We start from the raw sequence: 14,441 nt of genomic DNA on the forward strand, positions 1-14,441 counted from the left end.
TCGAAGGCTGTGAACATAATTTTGTCTTGTTTAATATCAATTTGTAGTAAAATGTGATCCTGAAAACAGAGCTGAGGTAAAAATTTTTCATTGCGAACCAATTTTTGCAACTTTCACATGTAAGACACACAAGAACTGATGAGAAATTTGGATCCAGGATAATTCCAGATGTCATAATCCCCCCCCCCCCCCCCCCTCCACAGTGGAAGGAATTTCACTATCTGTAACTGATTTAAGTGCTGTTTACATTTGAATAATAGCACTCATAGCATTAATTAAAACATTCCAAAGTTGTAAATATACTGCCAGCTGGTCTTATGTAAACATGGTCAACCAAGGGGTGGAACATTTGATATTCAGGAGGGGGTAGGGGATAGAAGATTGATGAGGTAGCATTCCTTTTTAAAAGATCCCTTTTATATTTTTTCCTACTCTTTTTTCCCCACTCTCCCACCTTTTCTTTTTGTCAAGCTTCTCTGGCTAATTTTTTGTTGACATTTGCTTATGTATGTAGGATCTGCTTGTCCCATTGCTATAGAAGTTGATATGCATGTTCCTAAAGATGACCTCCAGTACCTAAGTTGCAGACCTTACTTGCTTTTGTCATTCTTGTTTTTCTGGTTGATCTTTGGTACCCATACTGGTATGTACCAGTTCTGATAAAATGTGAGCGACACCGTATAATTGCGGTATTTTTTTCAGATCAAGACAATTTCTCTTCAGATTTTTCCCAAACTTTTGATAAAAGAATGTAGTCAATGAAAAGTTATGTCCTTTTGCTCCAAAAATACAAAAACAATCACAGAAAAATTCATGAACATTTGGAAAATGTTGCACTAAAATTTAGGTGGGAAAAATTACATCTCTCAAAGGGTTAATCTGTAAAGTGTAAGCAACATCTAATGTAGTGAAAACGCTGATGAGTGAAAACCTCCTTCATACGTATATATATATACATCATTGTTGACAACCATGTTCTGTAGACCAACCATCGTAGAGCAGCCTTTTCTCACTGTAAGTCAACAGTATTAAACAGTCCAACATTCAGTCCTTTGTTTTCACCGAGTCGTAGACAGGTGCTCAACACCATAAATCATGTTTAATGTCTATTTTTGCCCAAGATATCTTCACAGATACTATATTATGAATTTCATGTCAAACAACTGAAATGCTAATTCAAACAGCTGTAATATTGATATTTCAAAAATAGACGTTCACATCGTGACTTCTAAAATGGGTATTGGATAGATGATAAATGAAATCAAATGGGACGCAACTTGTAGTGGTTTCTAGAGTACAAGTCATTCACATTCAAGTATGGTGAAGTACTCGTGAAGTATCAGCTTTATTTTCAATTTAGTTAAACCTTTTTAGTAGTAAACCATTACTCCTGAAGAGATACAGGATTAGTAGTGTCAACTTTCACACAGCTGTTTTGTAGGAAAGGATTATTTAAATACCATAATAATAATAACTCATTCAGAGCATTATTTAAATAAAAATATTATAACAATAATTCATGCAAAGCATTATTTATGTAATACAAGAGTAATAATTTATTCAAAGCATTATTTAAATAAAACTATAATAATAACTTATTCATACAGTAGGCCATTGGTGTGAATGTGTACCGAAAAAGGGAGTTGCATTCTTGGAGACAGCTAAAGTACAATATCAAAGTAAATACTGTATATCAAACTGCTAGATGTCAGAACACTGGAACATCTTTTGTTGGCAGTAAAATGACTGGCTGAAAGTATTCCTGTAGGGGCTAACCTACCACAACTTTAACTATCTCAAAATCTCTCATCATGACTTATGTATTGTCTCTCCACAGAATTTACATAAGAAGAGAGATACATCAAACGCCAACCTAGAATGTGAAATGCCTCCGCCGAGGAAAGCACCTAGGTTAGATTTCAGCGGCGACGCACATGACACGTAGCAATCGAGAGTCATCGCCGACAGCCCCTTCCCATCATGCTTTGTGTAATGTAACTGCAATAAAGTCACCCTGAAAGAGGAAAATTAAGAGCATTTAGTCATGGACTGCTCCAGTGCCGCATCAACCCGACGCTGGTTGTTGCATTAATATCGATGTAATTTTCTGTGATATTACCATGATTTTTGTACACTTTGTGATCTCAGAGTATGATATGTATGTGTCATGTCAGAATCGGAGTTCACGGATACCAATCGCAGTGTTTCCTGTGGCTGCGGCAATGAAAAAATACTCAATCTGGCTTTCAGTTTCTCAGTTCGGATCAAATGAAATGCCAAACTTAGCCAAAAATTAGAGAAAAATTATTGTGGACTGATGCTATATCCATACCTATCCACAAAGAAGCAGAAATCTTTGAAAAATGTGACATTTCAAAAATCATTGAATCATTTAACATGTTTATTATAAAGAAACTAAAATGAGATTGTGAATTGCAATGTTCAGATACGTAACTTTTTTTATCATAAGTTTGCATGGCAGTGAATGGACTGTCAAGCATGCTAGTTTTTGTCTTAATTTTCACTCCAAATTCAGCAGGCAATACGGAAACACTGGGAGTAATGGGAAAAAAAGGACATTTCATACTTGTGTCTATCAATCTTGGTTAACAAATATCTAAAAATTATCAGACAAGAGCAGTTGTCTTTCCTCATTTTCTTGCAGACAAAAAAAAACCAAATATATTGTTATTATACTTAGCCATTTTAATTATCAGAGTTACATGTATCTATGTATCTGTATGTCTGTCACCTCTGTGAAAGTATTCTTTCTCAGCATCTGTTCAGCGCATATGGCAGAACAAAATCCAGCATTGAGGAACTGTCAGATCCAAACTGTGCGTTTCCTCTCCCTGGAAAATAAAAGTGCACCAAAATTCAGAGTGCAGTTTTATTGATACAGCGAACAACTCATAGGCACTAAATAAATTTTATTACAAAATTTGTTGAATTAGTTCTTTGAAAGTCTGATCTGTCTTTGAAAAATTAAACTGCTGCTATAGATGTTTTGTTCCCACCTATACGTTAGTGAAGGAAAAACTAAAAATTTCAGTTTAAATGAGAGAAGACAGGATGCAGAAAGTGTTTTCTTTTTCAATTGTTGGTAAATGAGGAAGGACAAACTGGTCTTGTATGGTGTCAGAATCAGTAAACCAAGATACATGGACATGTTGTGATTTTAGAAATCAAACGTAGAAAATGCAGATGATATGAACAAGATAGAAAGTGTAGCAGCTTAGAAATGTAGAGTATATCCTATTGATTGTTGAAACTACTGAATGAATTAGAATCCAAGATACACTTTTGTAAAATATTTTCTATGTTGTATGGTTTTATGGGTGTTTTGGTTAATCCATATTTAAGTTAGAAATGGGGAATATCTGTAGGAAGATTAGGCTCACATTAAGTTATAATAAACTGAGGGGGACGTTTTTGTCAATATTTCTATGTCATGAACTTTCAGGCGTCCCTACTCATTCTCACCATAGGGGGCGCTGCCTTTTGCCTTCTTCATGCTGCTTGAATCTTGACAATGTCTTTTCCGACAAGATCTGTGAACTTTCAACAAATGTGCTACATAGGTAAAATAGATGGTCACGGTAAAATAAAAAACATTGGTGTAAAGTCTTGTATGAAGAAGTTCTGAAGTTTCCAAACAGTATTGTAGTCTTTAACCAACAAATAATGTGTAGTTCTAGGCATATTGTATATACTATGATTTGCATATGTGTACTGTACTCCACCTGTGGAGAGTTGTTGAACACCTGGTCCCTGCAGAACAATGATGGTGAACAAGGAGCTTGTCTATTTGTATTGCTACACTTTTTTCAATGCTGCAGCTAAATTGTGTCAAAGCCATGCTGTTATTGTTTAACTGTTGTTTTTATTTAATTTTTATCATTCTTTTTTCCCCTAATGTAAAAACTATTTTTCAATGTATAATAAGTAATTTGAAAAGGGAGAAAACAGATTTTGATAATGGTAAAAAGTACCAGGTAACTTTGATCAGGAGACACTTTTTGAAAGACAAATCGGTTATTCTGAGTTGATTTGTTTTGGATTAAGGTAGAATGCACCTCAAGGACAGATATTCAGACTCAAATTTTTAAAATTCTTCTCTAGTCTACTGCATATTTGGGCTCATTTTGAAGCTCTTTATAAAAATAAGGTTTTTTGCTATCTTAGTTTTGTGAAAATCAAAAATGTTATTGTTTCCTATAGAGTTAACAAAGGGATGGCGGCCATTTTGAATATCAAATATATGTAATTCCTTTCTCTATTACCAAACATTGTACCTCCATTAACCAAATTTTGCACTGTGACCCCTGATTTTTATTCTCGATTTGGTAAGAGTATGGTTGAAAGATTCTTTAGAGAAAGTTTGAGAAAAAGAAAAAATTTAAGTCTTTCAGTTTTGAAGTGCATACTACCTTCAGTTTTCAAAGGAACACGTTGTTGACTGAATTTGTGGGTTCATTCAACTTCTTTTATATCAATAAAGAGACAAAACACAAACACAAAACATGGTATAGTGTAGCCTTGAGATGTGCATTCTTTAAACCATGGCTGTGAGCAAGCAGTTGTATTTCCAATTTATACCTGTAAACCAGTGACTTTGCAATGTAAAACAATATTAGAGTGTAAGGTGCTGTAGGTAACTGAAACCTGCATGACAAACAAAACTCATTATGTTTATGGCAGAGGTGATTTCAGTTTATTTCAGGTACTATTCACCAATTCACACAAACTGTACACAATAGTTATGCCATACGAAACTGTAGATATTTCAGGTACTCAATCACCATTCAGAATTTGTTTTGAAACGTTTTTGTTGTTAACATTTTACAAAAAAGTCAGCGTCTTGAACTTCCACCAACCAATGTCAGCAATTTATCATAGATGAAGTAGTTCTAAGAAGTTCAAATCATAAGTCCATCATTAATTTTTCTCTGCACTTCCAAACTTTTGTACAGGGAAAAGGAGTTAAGGTCAAACGTAATGAGTTTGGTTTGCCATGAGTTGTCCTTATTCCGTGAGTTCACCAGCATTCACTGCAAAACAGAGACTGTCAAAGTGAAATTGTGATATATTTCAGCATGGCCTTAGCTTTGCATGTACTTGCCTTGCAAGTCACAAAAAAAATCAAGTTGAAGTTTTTGAAAATTGATAAAAGAATGAAAAGAACTGTAGTACACATATATTGATTTATCAAAGCAAGAAATTAAGTTTCCGGTAGTGTTTTTACAGAGTATAAAGTAAAGCAAGATCAACATAGTCATTCATGACAGTAGACTTATTGCAATGGTTTATTAGACTTATCATGTATGTTGTAATGAACAGATTCAATATCCACTTATTAACATGACATTTCATTTTCTGTTTGAAGATATCACTCACTGTCATTTTATCCTAATGAAACCACTGGTTTTTGTTGGGTTAAATTTACAATACTCACTCTCAATTTCATTTTTTTGATATTTACAATATGTTCTGTTGGCCAGTTTTTGGTATGTTAAACTCTCACAGCCCCTTCTTTGCTGGGCTACTCCTTGGAGATCATAGACTATCTGTCTATCACCTCTATGGCTTCACCAATTCACTGCTATGTGAACACTGATGCGCCCTCAACAGTCCAATAGGCAGAGTGAAAAAGTAATCCTTTCACCGCCATAGTTTGGCCCATACCCATTGTTGTCAATGGTGATTGTGGAACTGTTAACAGGGAATTTTAGCTGAACAGATTAAGCTAGGCGGTTGCATTCGGAAACTCTTGGCCTGATCTTGTCTTCTCACATCAGTTTGCCTACCACTATTGATGTTATCCTGTATTACAGAAATATCATGAGCATGCATAGGATCTGTCTGGAATTTTCCGGCACTCAAGGTATCACCATGGAGCAAGAACATTCCAGTATGCAACGTAGTGAAGGGATTAATCGTGGAAGGTGCTTTTACATCAAGATGGCAGGACAGTATTGCATGGCCACTGTAGGGCTGTGAGAGTCTGTTTAATCACTGTCTTTTAAACATGCCTTGATGATTAAACTGCATTGCCACTTTTCTCAGGAGTAGCATTGTCACCCAGTTTTCAAAGAATTCACTTGTCCTAATTGACTGTGTCAGTTTGATTTGCTCAATTTTATAGTGTGACTTCCATTCATAACAAAATCAACATTATTTGAAGTTTATTTAAAGGTAGAATGCGCCTCGGACACAATGCTTTTTTGGTCTAGCACTTGTGGGGACTCAGTTTGAAGCTATTGGAGTAAATAAAGTTTTCATATATCGCCAGCTTATTTTTGTGAAAATCGTAAATTTATGATTCATAGAATAGGCCAAACCCGGAATTCGAATCAACCACGGTACAAACAAAGCCATGTGCGCAAATGCGCATAGACGTACGTGTATTTCCATACGCGTTAGTACACGTGGGTTTGTTTGTACCGGCATCACGTGATTATTTGGGCGTACTGAGTCTGTATCGCGTCCTTTTTATTCCGGAGTAGTAGAATTAATAAGGGGATGGTGGCCATTATTAATTCCAAGTATTGGTAAATTTAAGTTGCATTATGATTTCCAAAGGAAATGGTTTAAAATTCCTTCACAGAAAGTGTTAGCAAAAGTTTTGGCGTTCAATCTCAAGGTGCGTACTACCTTAACCAAGATCTTGATTTGACTGTTGTGGGACACTTGACCTCCAGATATTTACTATGGACATTTTTCTGAACTCTATTTCTATCAATAACAGATGGGCAGGAAATGTTCAGGTTGTAAATTTTAGAGGTTAATTATCCTGATACCCATTATTACATGACCTCGGTCATGACACCTGTACTAGACATCTCTTTGCTTTAAATGCAGAAGGTATAATTATGCAATAAACCACCCCAGTGTCATTATACCATGAGATTTTGACCAGTTTATGACATATGTGAATGAGTGATGGCAAGTACATATATTAAATGAACTGGTCAAAACCAGGTGGTATCTCCATTGCTTACTATACTATATAGTGGTTTATTGCTGGTATCTCATAGCAGTATATTGAAATTATGGTACAAAACATTTAATAAGGGATTTTTCTCTAACTTAAAGCTCATCTGTCTTCCAACTGTGCTACGTTGTGTATACAGCACCATTATTTTCACATCTCAACCAATCAGATCACTGTAGTTTTGCCATCAATATACTGGTTGTAACACGATTGAAACTAATTTGGGATAATTGGATCTTCATATTTTTCAAATTTCTCAAAAGTGTTAGGTGCCCAATAGCTGAATGTTGCAATATTAAAAATTACTCATAGAAAAAGTATATAACTTAAAAAGAAAAGCAAATGAGCTCACATTTGCAGATTAAACCGACACTACTTCACCATCCAACATATCCCAAATTCGTTCCCGTCGTATTTTGTATATTATCACCAATATCTAAGTACCCAATGCCATGTCAAGCAGTCTTTAAAAGAAAATGATGTCATTGTAATCTATATCCTCAAAATAACTTAAGATCAAGGAAAGCCAGAATCTAGCTGTGGGAACACCCAAAGCTAGTGTCATTTATCAAGAACAGATCTTAGTTGTAATAATGTTTATGTCCATGTCTTTGACCTTGTCACAAGCATTGTAAAATTGGCATTTGAATGTAACGTGATGCATAGAATCATGGGTAGCAAAGTGAATATGTAAACTTTTGAATTAATTCTTCTCAGCAGCCATTGAGGAAGCAAATATTTCAGTGAAATAGGGATGTGGTAGTATACCTTTGAACTTTTCATTTGCAATATTTTGCCTTTTAGATCATAATTTGGTGGCTGACTTGTAACATGTTTGCAAGGTTAAATCTGATTGGTCAATTGTCACTATTCACAACAACTTAGGGAGTTTATTTGTATTGTTCAATTATAACAGTAGGATTCTGCCAACCAATTGGATAACAGCTTCCAAATGGCTGCAAGTCACCCCTAACATGCCTAATGTGGAGTTTAGTGTGTATGATTATAGAACATGCATTCCAAGAGCAGATGTTAAATGTTTTGAGAATAGAAAGCAGTTAGTTTATGCACATGATAAGACATTGCCTGTATGATCGATTTAGTCGTAAACCACATCAAAATGACCGTTTCTGCACTTCATAGCTGTTTTATGTTGCCAGCTCCATGAAGTCCAGTGTCTACAGGGACAAACAGTGTATGCCTGTTTCAGCAAACCATCAATGTTGAACTTCAGTCTTAACGATCACAATCAGCAGCTGGTGTCAAATCTTAATAAAACTTCGTGACTCTGTATTAAGGGCAGTTTCATTGCCAACGTAAAACTACAATAAACTCTTGTGTTGAGAGTATGTTGTGTTGTAGCAGACTCTTTTGTTGTTTGACCATACATGAAGGTAGCAGAGACATCCCGCACCTGCCTCCAATATCCTGTGGTGTCGTCATCCAGACCCAAAACCCCCATGCACAGATTACATAAGAAGTACACAGCAAGAAGGGACCACAGGGTTCATTCACCTGCACAGGGAAATAAAATGTCGGAGGTAGTTATTAATAAAAGTGTAGTCATAGATTATCATGAGGAGAATCCACATCGCCACTTCCAAACACTGACTGCGTAAATTGCATGCAAATCTGATGTTTCTTAGCCTAGACCCTATTTCTTCACCTTGGCCTCCGTGCCTCAAACCACACTCCAAAGCGAAGAAATAGGGTCTAGGCTAGATGTTTCTGTTACAGGGAAAGACTTTGCCCCGATCTCCTTGACATATGACACTATTTTCAAATCTGCAGTATGCGAAATGCCAATATCATATTCTAATATTATACATGACAATAAGAATGATGCTCCAAAGAAAGAAAATTTTCAGCCAGACAAATTTTTATGAAAGTCCTGTGAAGAATAAGAACTTCAGAAGTAACAATATAGTGCACATTAACTAGAATTATAATTTAATCAACAAATCAAAAATCGTGTTTTCTCACTGGTTTGGTTACATTTATGATTTGGTTACCAGGAAAGTTCAGAAACGCACGTGGATAATACATCGGTTGGAAACTTCTCAATAGAGTGCAATAGCGCCGCCACTGAAAAGCCACTCGAAATACCCTGGCATACAACGCCCCCAACGTTAGCTCAGCTGTACTTTTCGATGGGATTTGCATAAAGTAGAACGAAACGATGTTTTTCATAACGGGTTACAGTTACATGCAATAAGATTATTGGTATTCAGTGTTAATGTTCACAACACTGCTTACAGCAGTCGAGTAATCGATATTAAATAGTGTCCAGGAATTGCAGACAATGAATAAATATTCTTGAGTCAAAACCCGGGTCAAAAAGTGTATGACAATTATCCCTTCAATTTCACTTTCTTTATTTCAGTGGAATTTTCATCGTTCCTAAAGGCAGTGAACCTTTGAATTATTTAAATGAAAATGAGGAGCTGTTGAAGCCTTTGTTCACTCTTTGTCGCTTTTTAATATTTTAAAATGTGTGCCTTTTTATGCCAAAGCTTAATACATGAAAAGTTTCCTTCATACACAGCATTCCATTCCACATGCACCGCGGTAATATTTTTATGTTTCTTGAAATTGCCAGTAGCCAAGATAATTTCCTTGATGTGACATTTGTGTGCCCTTTAAAGTTTCCAAAACATGGGTACTCACCAGCCACACCTCACACCTACAGTTGAATTGCAATCGAAGTGAGCCAAGAGTGGGGGCAGGTGATGTGAACCCCGTGGTCACGTCCCTGCCTGCTGCTGTGTGCTGTGCACTTCTCGTTAACATACATACACACGCACACACACTCACGCACACTGTTTCCGATGTGTTTTCCTGGCAAGTACCAACTTCCCTATCGGTTTCCTGGTTCAGTGTGATGACGTATTAATCTGTTCTTTCGTTTCTACGGTGATTTGGAATCTGTCCGAATACGTATTACTTTCTTTTCAATCATTTAAGCCCGGCTCCTGTGGGAATAAGTGTACAATCATGTTAATTGACTTTTTACTGATAAATCCAATTAAAGAGTCAAAAGCTATTGTCAGTTGAAATACAAAGACTTTAAGCATCGCCAACGCAATACTTTGTGCGTCACGTCACTATTGACAAAGCAATTCAAGTGCGGACTAAAATTCAGACGTCACACATGCAAGCTATGTTAAAAATTTTTGATACTATGCGTATTTCGACAAAATTTTGGGATTAGAGCCTGAAAGGGTATTTACACAAGAAAAATATGGATTAACATACCGAGATTTACTGCTATTTAGTTGAGCTTTGAAAAGGAACAGGGTGAGGCCGATGTATAGGCCCATGCCAGTCAAAGCTGATGGTTTTAACTTTCAGAGAACCTCGAGGTTTGACTCTAAATATGTTACATGTCTTCACTCAGCTGCAACCTGTGCCCTTTTTCAAAACTGTAGAGAAAACTATGTTTTCATTAACTTGTCTTTTCTTGCAACTCGATCTATAATAACCGCAGCACTGCGTACCGTGCTGTGTGTTTCGGGCGTTACACGGCCCCCACCACGTTACGCAGGGCTATAATAACCGCAGCAGTAAGCTTAAAGTTTACGGACTGTTCATACCATGTTGGCCAGTATTATGCGTAGGTATTTCTTCAGCAAGAACAATGCTTGTAAGAACATAAAGAAAGGAAACAAAAACTGTACACCAACTCTACATCCAGGTCCACTACTTTTTTTTTTTAATTTTAAATATTGTTTCAACAAAAACTTTATGAATTAAGAAACTGGCCATGACCTTGCCTGTGTTTCAAGTTTAATTCCAATGAAAGAGAAGAATGAGGAGAAATCAACCTGTGTTTGTGATAACCGAATTTTTGTCATCCTTTCTGGTGTAAACACTGAGAATAGTGTCTTTTTTTGTCTATTTGAGATTACAAAAATTATCTACTTCTCGAATAAAATTAATGAGCACAGTGAAACTCAAATAGTTTACTATTAGACAGCGTAATTATGAAAGGTATAGTTATTTGTTTGTGCAATACCACTGTAATTTTCGGCGTAAACAAATTGTCGTAAGAACAGTAGTTCCTACATCCAGGTTTTATTCATTAATTGTTCGAGCATAGACACTCGAAATTTTATTGGAGTGTGCTTTGAGTGTCTGTGAGGTAATAACGATGCCGCAGAAAACCTTAAAAGATAAACATTTTATTCTAAACACTATGGCATCACAGTCACTCATGCCTCTCTCTCTCTCTCTCTCTCTCTCTCTCTCTCTCTCTCTCTCCTACTTCTACTGAATATTCTTTCGTTTCCGATTGTGTACTACTATTTTAGAATCAATGTTTGCTCAGATGAAGACTAGACCAACATTTCTCCAAAATCAGGCTTGGTTAAGATTCGTTACCAGGTGAAGCAGTTATTTGTAAATTCACAGCTTTGTGATTTATCAAGAAAAATTGAAAAAATGTTGCGTCTAGTGTCTTTTCCCAGAGTTGATTGAGAAGTTTCCTCTACAACCATAAACATTACACTTTGTCCATAAATAAACCGTTTCAGTTTCCTTTTCCATCACAAATATCAAATGATATTACACCCTCTTGGACATCATTACCGTTTACGTCCGGGTCCCTATCCGTATTTACCTGTAAGTACAGGTCAACAGGTTAACCAAGATTAACCGACAACTTAAAGTTCCATTAGCTGTATCTTCTGGCGATTTTTCCGTTAGTTTTGATTGAAATGATCACTGGCTAATGTTGAATAGCCTGTCAAATAACAGAGAATCGCATATTATTCGGAAACATTACGTAACCTACAACTAAATAACATGTTATTTTACAACGAAAATTTCAATTTTTGTCCGGACAGAAATACAAACTCTGTTGACACGCGGATTGCAACGTAGGCATTCTTCTGCACCTGCGCGAGCCATTTACAGCAATTTCAAAATAATATTCATTACTTATGCCCGGTATTTACGTCGTAGTCCATTGTCAGAGCACGTTGCGTAGCCAGATGTCTGGCAATCGCAATCCACGACGCAATGTTGTTTTGATCCCGCAATAAACGTGAACTTGTACAACGCGTGATCTGCGTTCTCCCCAGCACGCTGAGCATGCCAGACGTCAACAAACGAGCTCGGAAGGGCAACACGTTTGAACAAAAATTAGCAGTTTTATGTGGCTATAACATCACTAATCATGTTTGTTTCTTCGTAAAACACATTTTGCAACAAATATGAGCCTCCAACATGGAATTTTCCAAGGTAAAAAATGGTCAAAGTTACAAATAATGGCCCTTTAACAAACATGATATTATATACCGAACATCATTGTTTAACTTTATACGTGATGTCACCAGTGTCACGGATTGATAGTCAAAATGTACATGACCAACGTTCTTCAAACTGGGCCTCGTATCATCGGAACTTTAGATTAATTTTTACAAGCTTTGCAACACTACGTTTTACATTTTAACTTGTTAAGATCAGAGTTGTCGTTTTACCATTTGTCCATGGGCGCCTACATATGAACCTACAGATGGAATCAAAGTTTTCAGGCTCAACTGTTTAAAGGGACAAGGTTGTTCCTTTTGTTTTGGCAGCTAATTTGTTATGTCAAGAGCACAATAAAATACATAATCATCTCAATGAATGTCAGGAATGTAGCTTGGCCTGGCTTTCAAATATAATACGTAAAATGACAAAAACAATGTCGAAAGAGAAGGAGTGTGGGGAATGCAAACTGCTGTGGGGCAGATAACTTCGGGTCCCCTTGCATGCTATGTGTCTACAGTGACTGGTAGGCAGACTGTGCGCTCAGGAACGCTCGAAGCTGAAAAGTGAACAAGTTTTTAACATTTACAAAAATACAAGCCACAGCTAACACTCTAAAGTCTTAACTCAGGACACTAAAAATTAAATGTTTCATTGAAGAGAATAAGCAGGCGTTGAGTAGACAAATTTAATGAGAAATATGAAATGAAAATGAAAAATAGATGAGAGTTCACGATTTGTTTCTGAACGTGTTAGCCGATAGTAGATTTTACAGTCGTCTGACAGTGGGACAGATTATGAGGAAACTCGCTATACCAGGACGGTTTTTTTTTACTTTTTGCGATAATTGTTGGCAGGGGAAATCTTTCATGGAGACAGATTATGTTTCTAGATATTTCGAGCCAAACCTAGACTGCAAGAAGTTCGTATAGGTTCACTGATGACTTTTGTGTTAAGATCACATTTGATAGCTAGATGATACAGGGTAGTCGTCGCGGTGCTATCCAGTGCGCACCAAACCTTAATCATATAAAGTAACCGGCAACAAAGAGTTGTTATTGACAATTGCTTTTCTGGGTGGGGCCCAGTATCATCGGTTGTGCTCCAGAGATCACCACTTGGTGCACTGTTATTCAGTATTTATGTCAATGATTTACCAGGTGTTTGTATAGATTCACAATGTCTCTTTTATGCTGACGATACCAAAACCTTTAGACCTATTAAACTATTTCAGATGGTTTAAAACTTCAAGAAGATTTTAATAGAGTACTCTTTTGGTGCTAGTAAATCAAATGTCAAAATATACAGGGACCATTGAGGGGAAAACCCGGGCGGATCAATCTGGCTATTCATTGCGATGCTACTTCCGCATAATCCCGTGTTACGCTGACCGTCGGTGCTACATGTAGTTTGAGACTATACTTTTCTGTGAGGACAGTTTGTCTGGGGAAGTTGAAATAAAAAAGATTTGTACATGGACCAGTGCATGGTAATGTTGTAATCTTGAACACAGGGTGCCAATCGTAAACTCTCATTTACAACTCGAGCCTCAGACAGAGCTAGTTTTGCCTTTGTACAAGCAGACTTTTTGGTCTTTATCAAGTAGCCTTGTTCAACACCAAAGTGGCCACTGCTACAGCTGAAACTAATTAGTGTAAGCAGTTTTATTGCAGTTCACTGAGTGGCTTCGCGCTCTAATTCTGAAAAGGGTTGTAATAACAACTTTATTACACTACTGTATCTTCTGTGGATACAGTGTGGTAATAAAAAATAGTAATAATATTAAAGATCACAATACAGAAAACATTTTATAATAATACAAAAGAGAAAAAAAAAGTATATGTGATGGAAAAAAACTAACGCCAATTCAGCAGGTATATTTTTAAAATATAATTTGTAGAACACATCTCTAATAGTACTGGCGAAACATAACTAGGTTTTGACTATAGTTTTCTCCAGAAATATCCCAAAGGCCAAACTACGTGTAATGGATTGCAAAGTACCCTTTCTGACAATGTGCATGTAGGCCTATACAAAGTGTAAACTGTTGGAAATATGTAATTTCATAAGAAATATAACCAACTTTATATTTGTGGAAGGATGTGAAATATGGCAATAACACTTTACAGCTTGTTGGAGGACTGAACCAAAAGTCACAAAGTCGAGTCAAGTTCAAACCACTGGTGGTCACATCATA

At 36.4% G+C, this 14,441-nt stretch overlaps 1 protein-coding gene across 1 annotated transcript in view; it reads left to right on the plus strand.

Moving 5' to 3' along the window:
• LOC139121347 (DET1- and DDB1-associated protein 1-like) overlaps positions 1 to 8,343 on the plus strand; it is an 18,263-nt gene extending 9,920 nt beyond the window's left edge. The window contains exon 5 of the mRNA XM_070686164.1: positions 1,838 to 8,343. Coding sequence (XP_070542265.1) covers positions 1,838 to 1,945 — 108 coding nt within the window. The 3' untranslated portion in view covers positions 1,946 to 8,343. The remainder of the gene's footprint in view (positions 1 to 1,837) is intronic.
• The last annotated feature ends 6,098 nt before the right edge of the window (positions 8,344 to 14,441 follow it).

Source organism: Ptychodera flava, chromosome 21 (assembly GCF_041260155.1).
Source record: "Ptychodera flava strain L36383 chromosome 21, AS_Pfla_20210202, whole genome shotgun sequence".
Taxonomy (NCBI): Eukaryota; Metazoa; Hemichordata; class Enteropneusta; family Ptychoderidae; genus Ptychodera; species Ptychodera flava.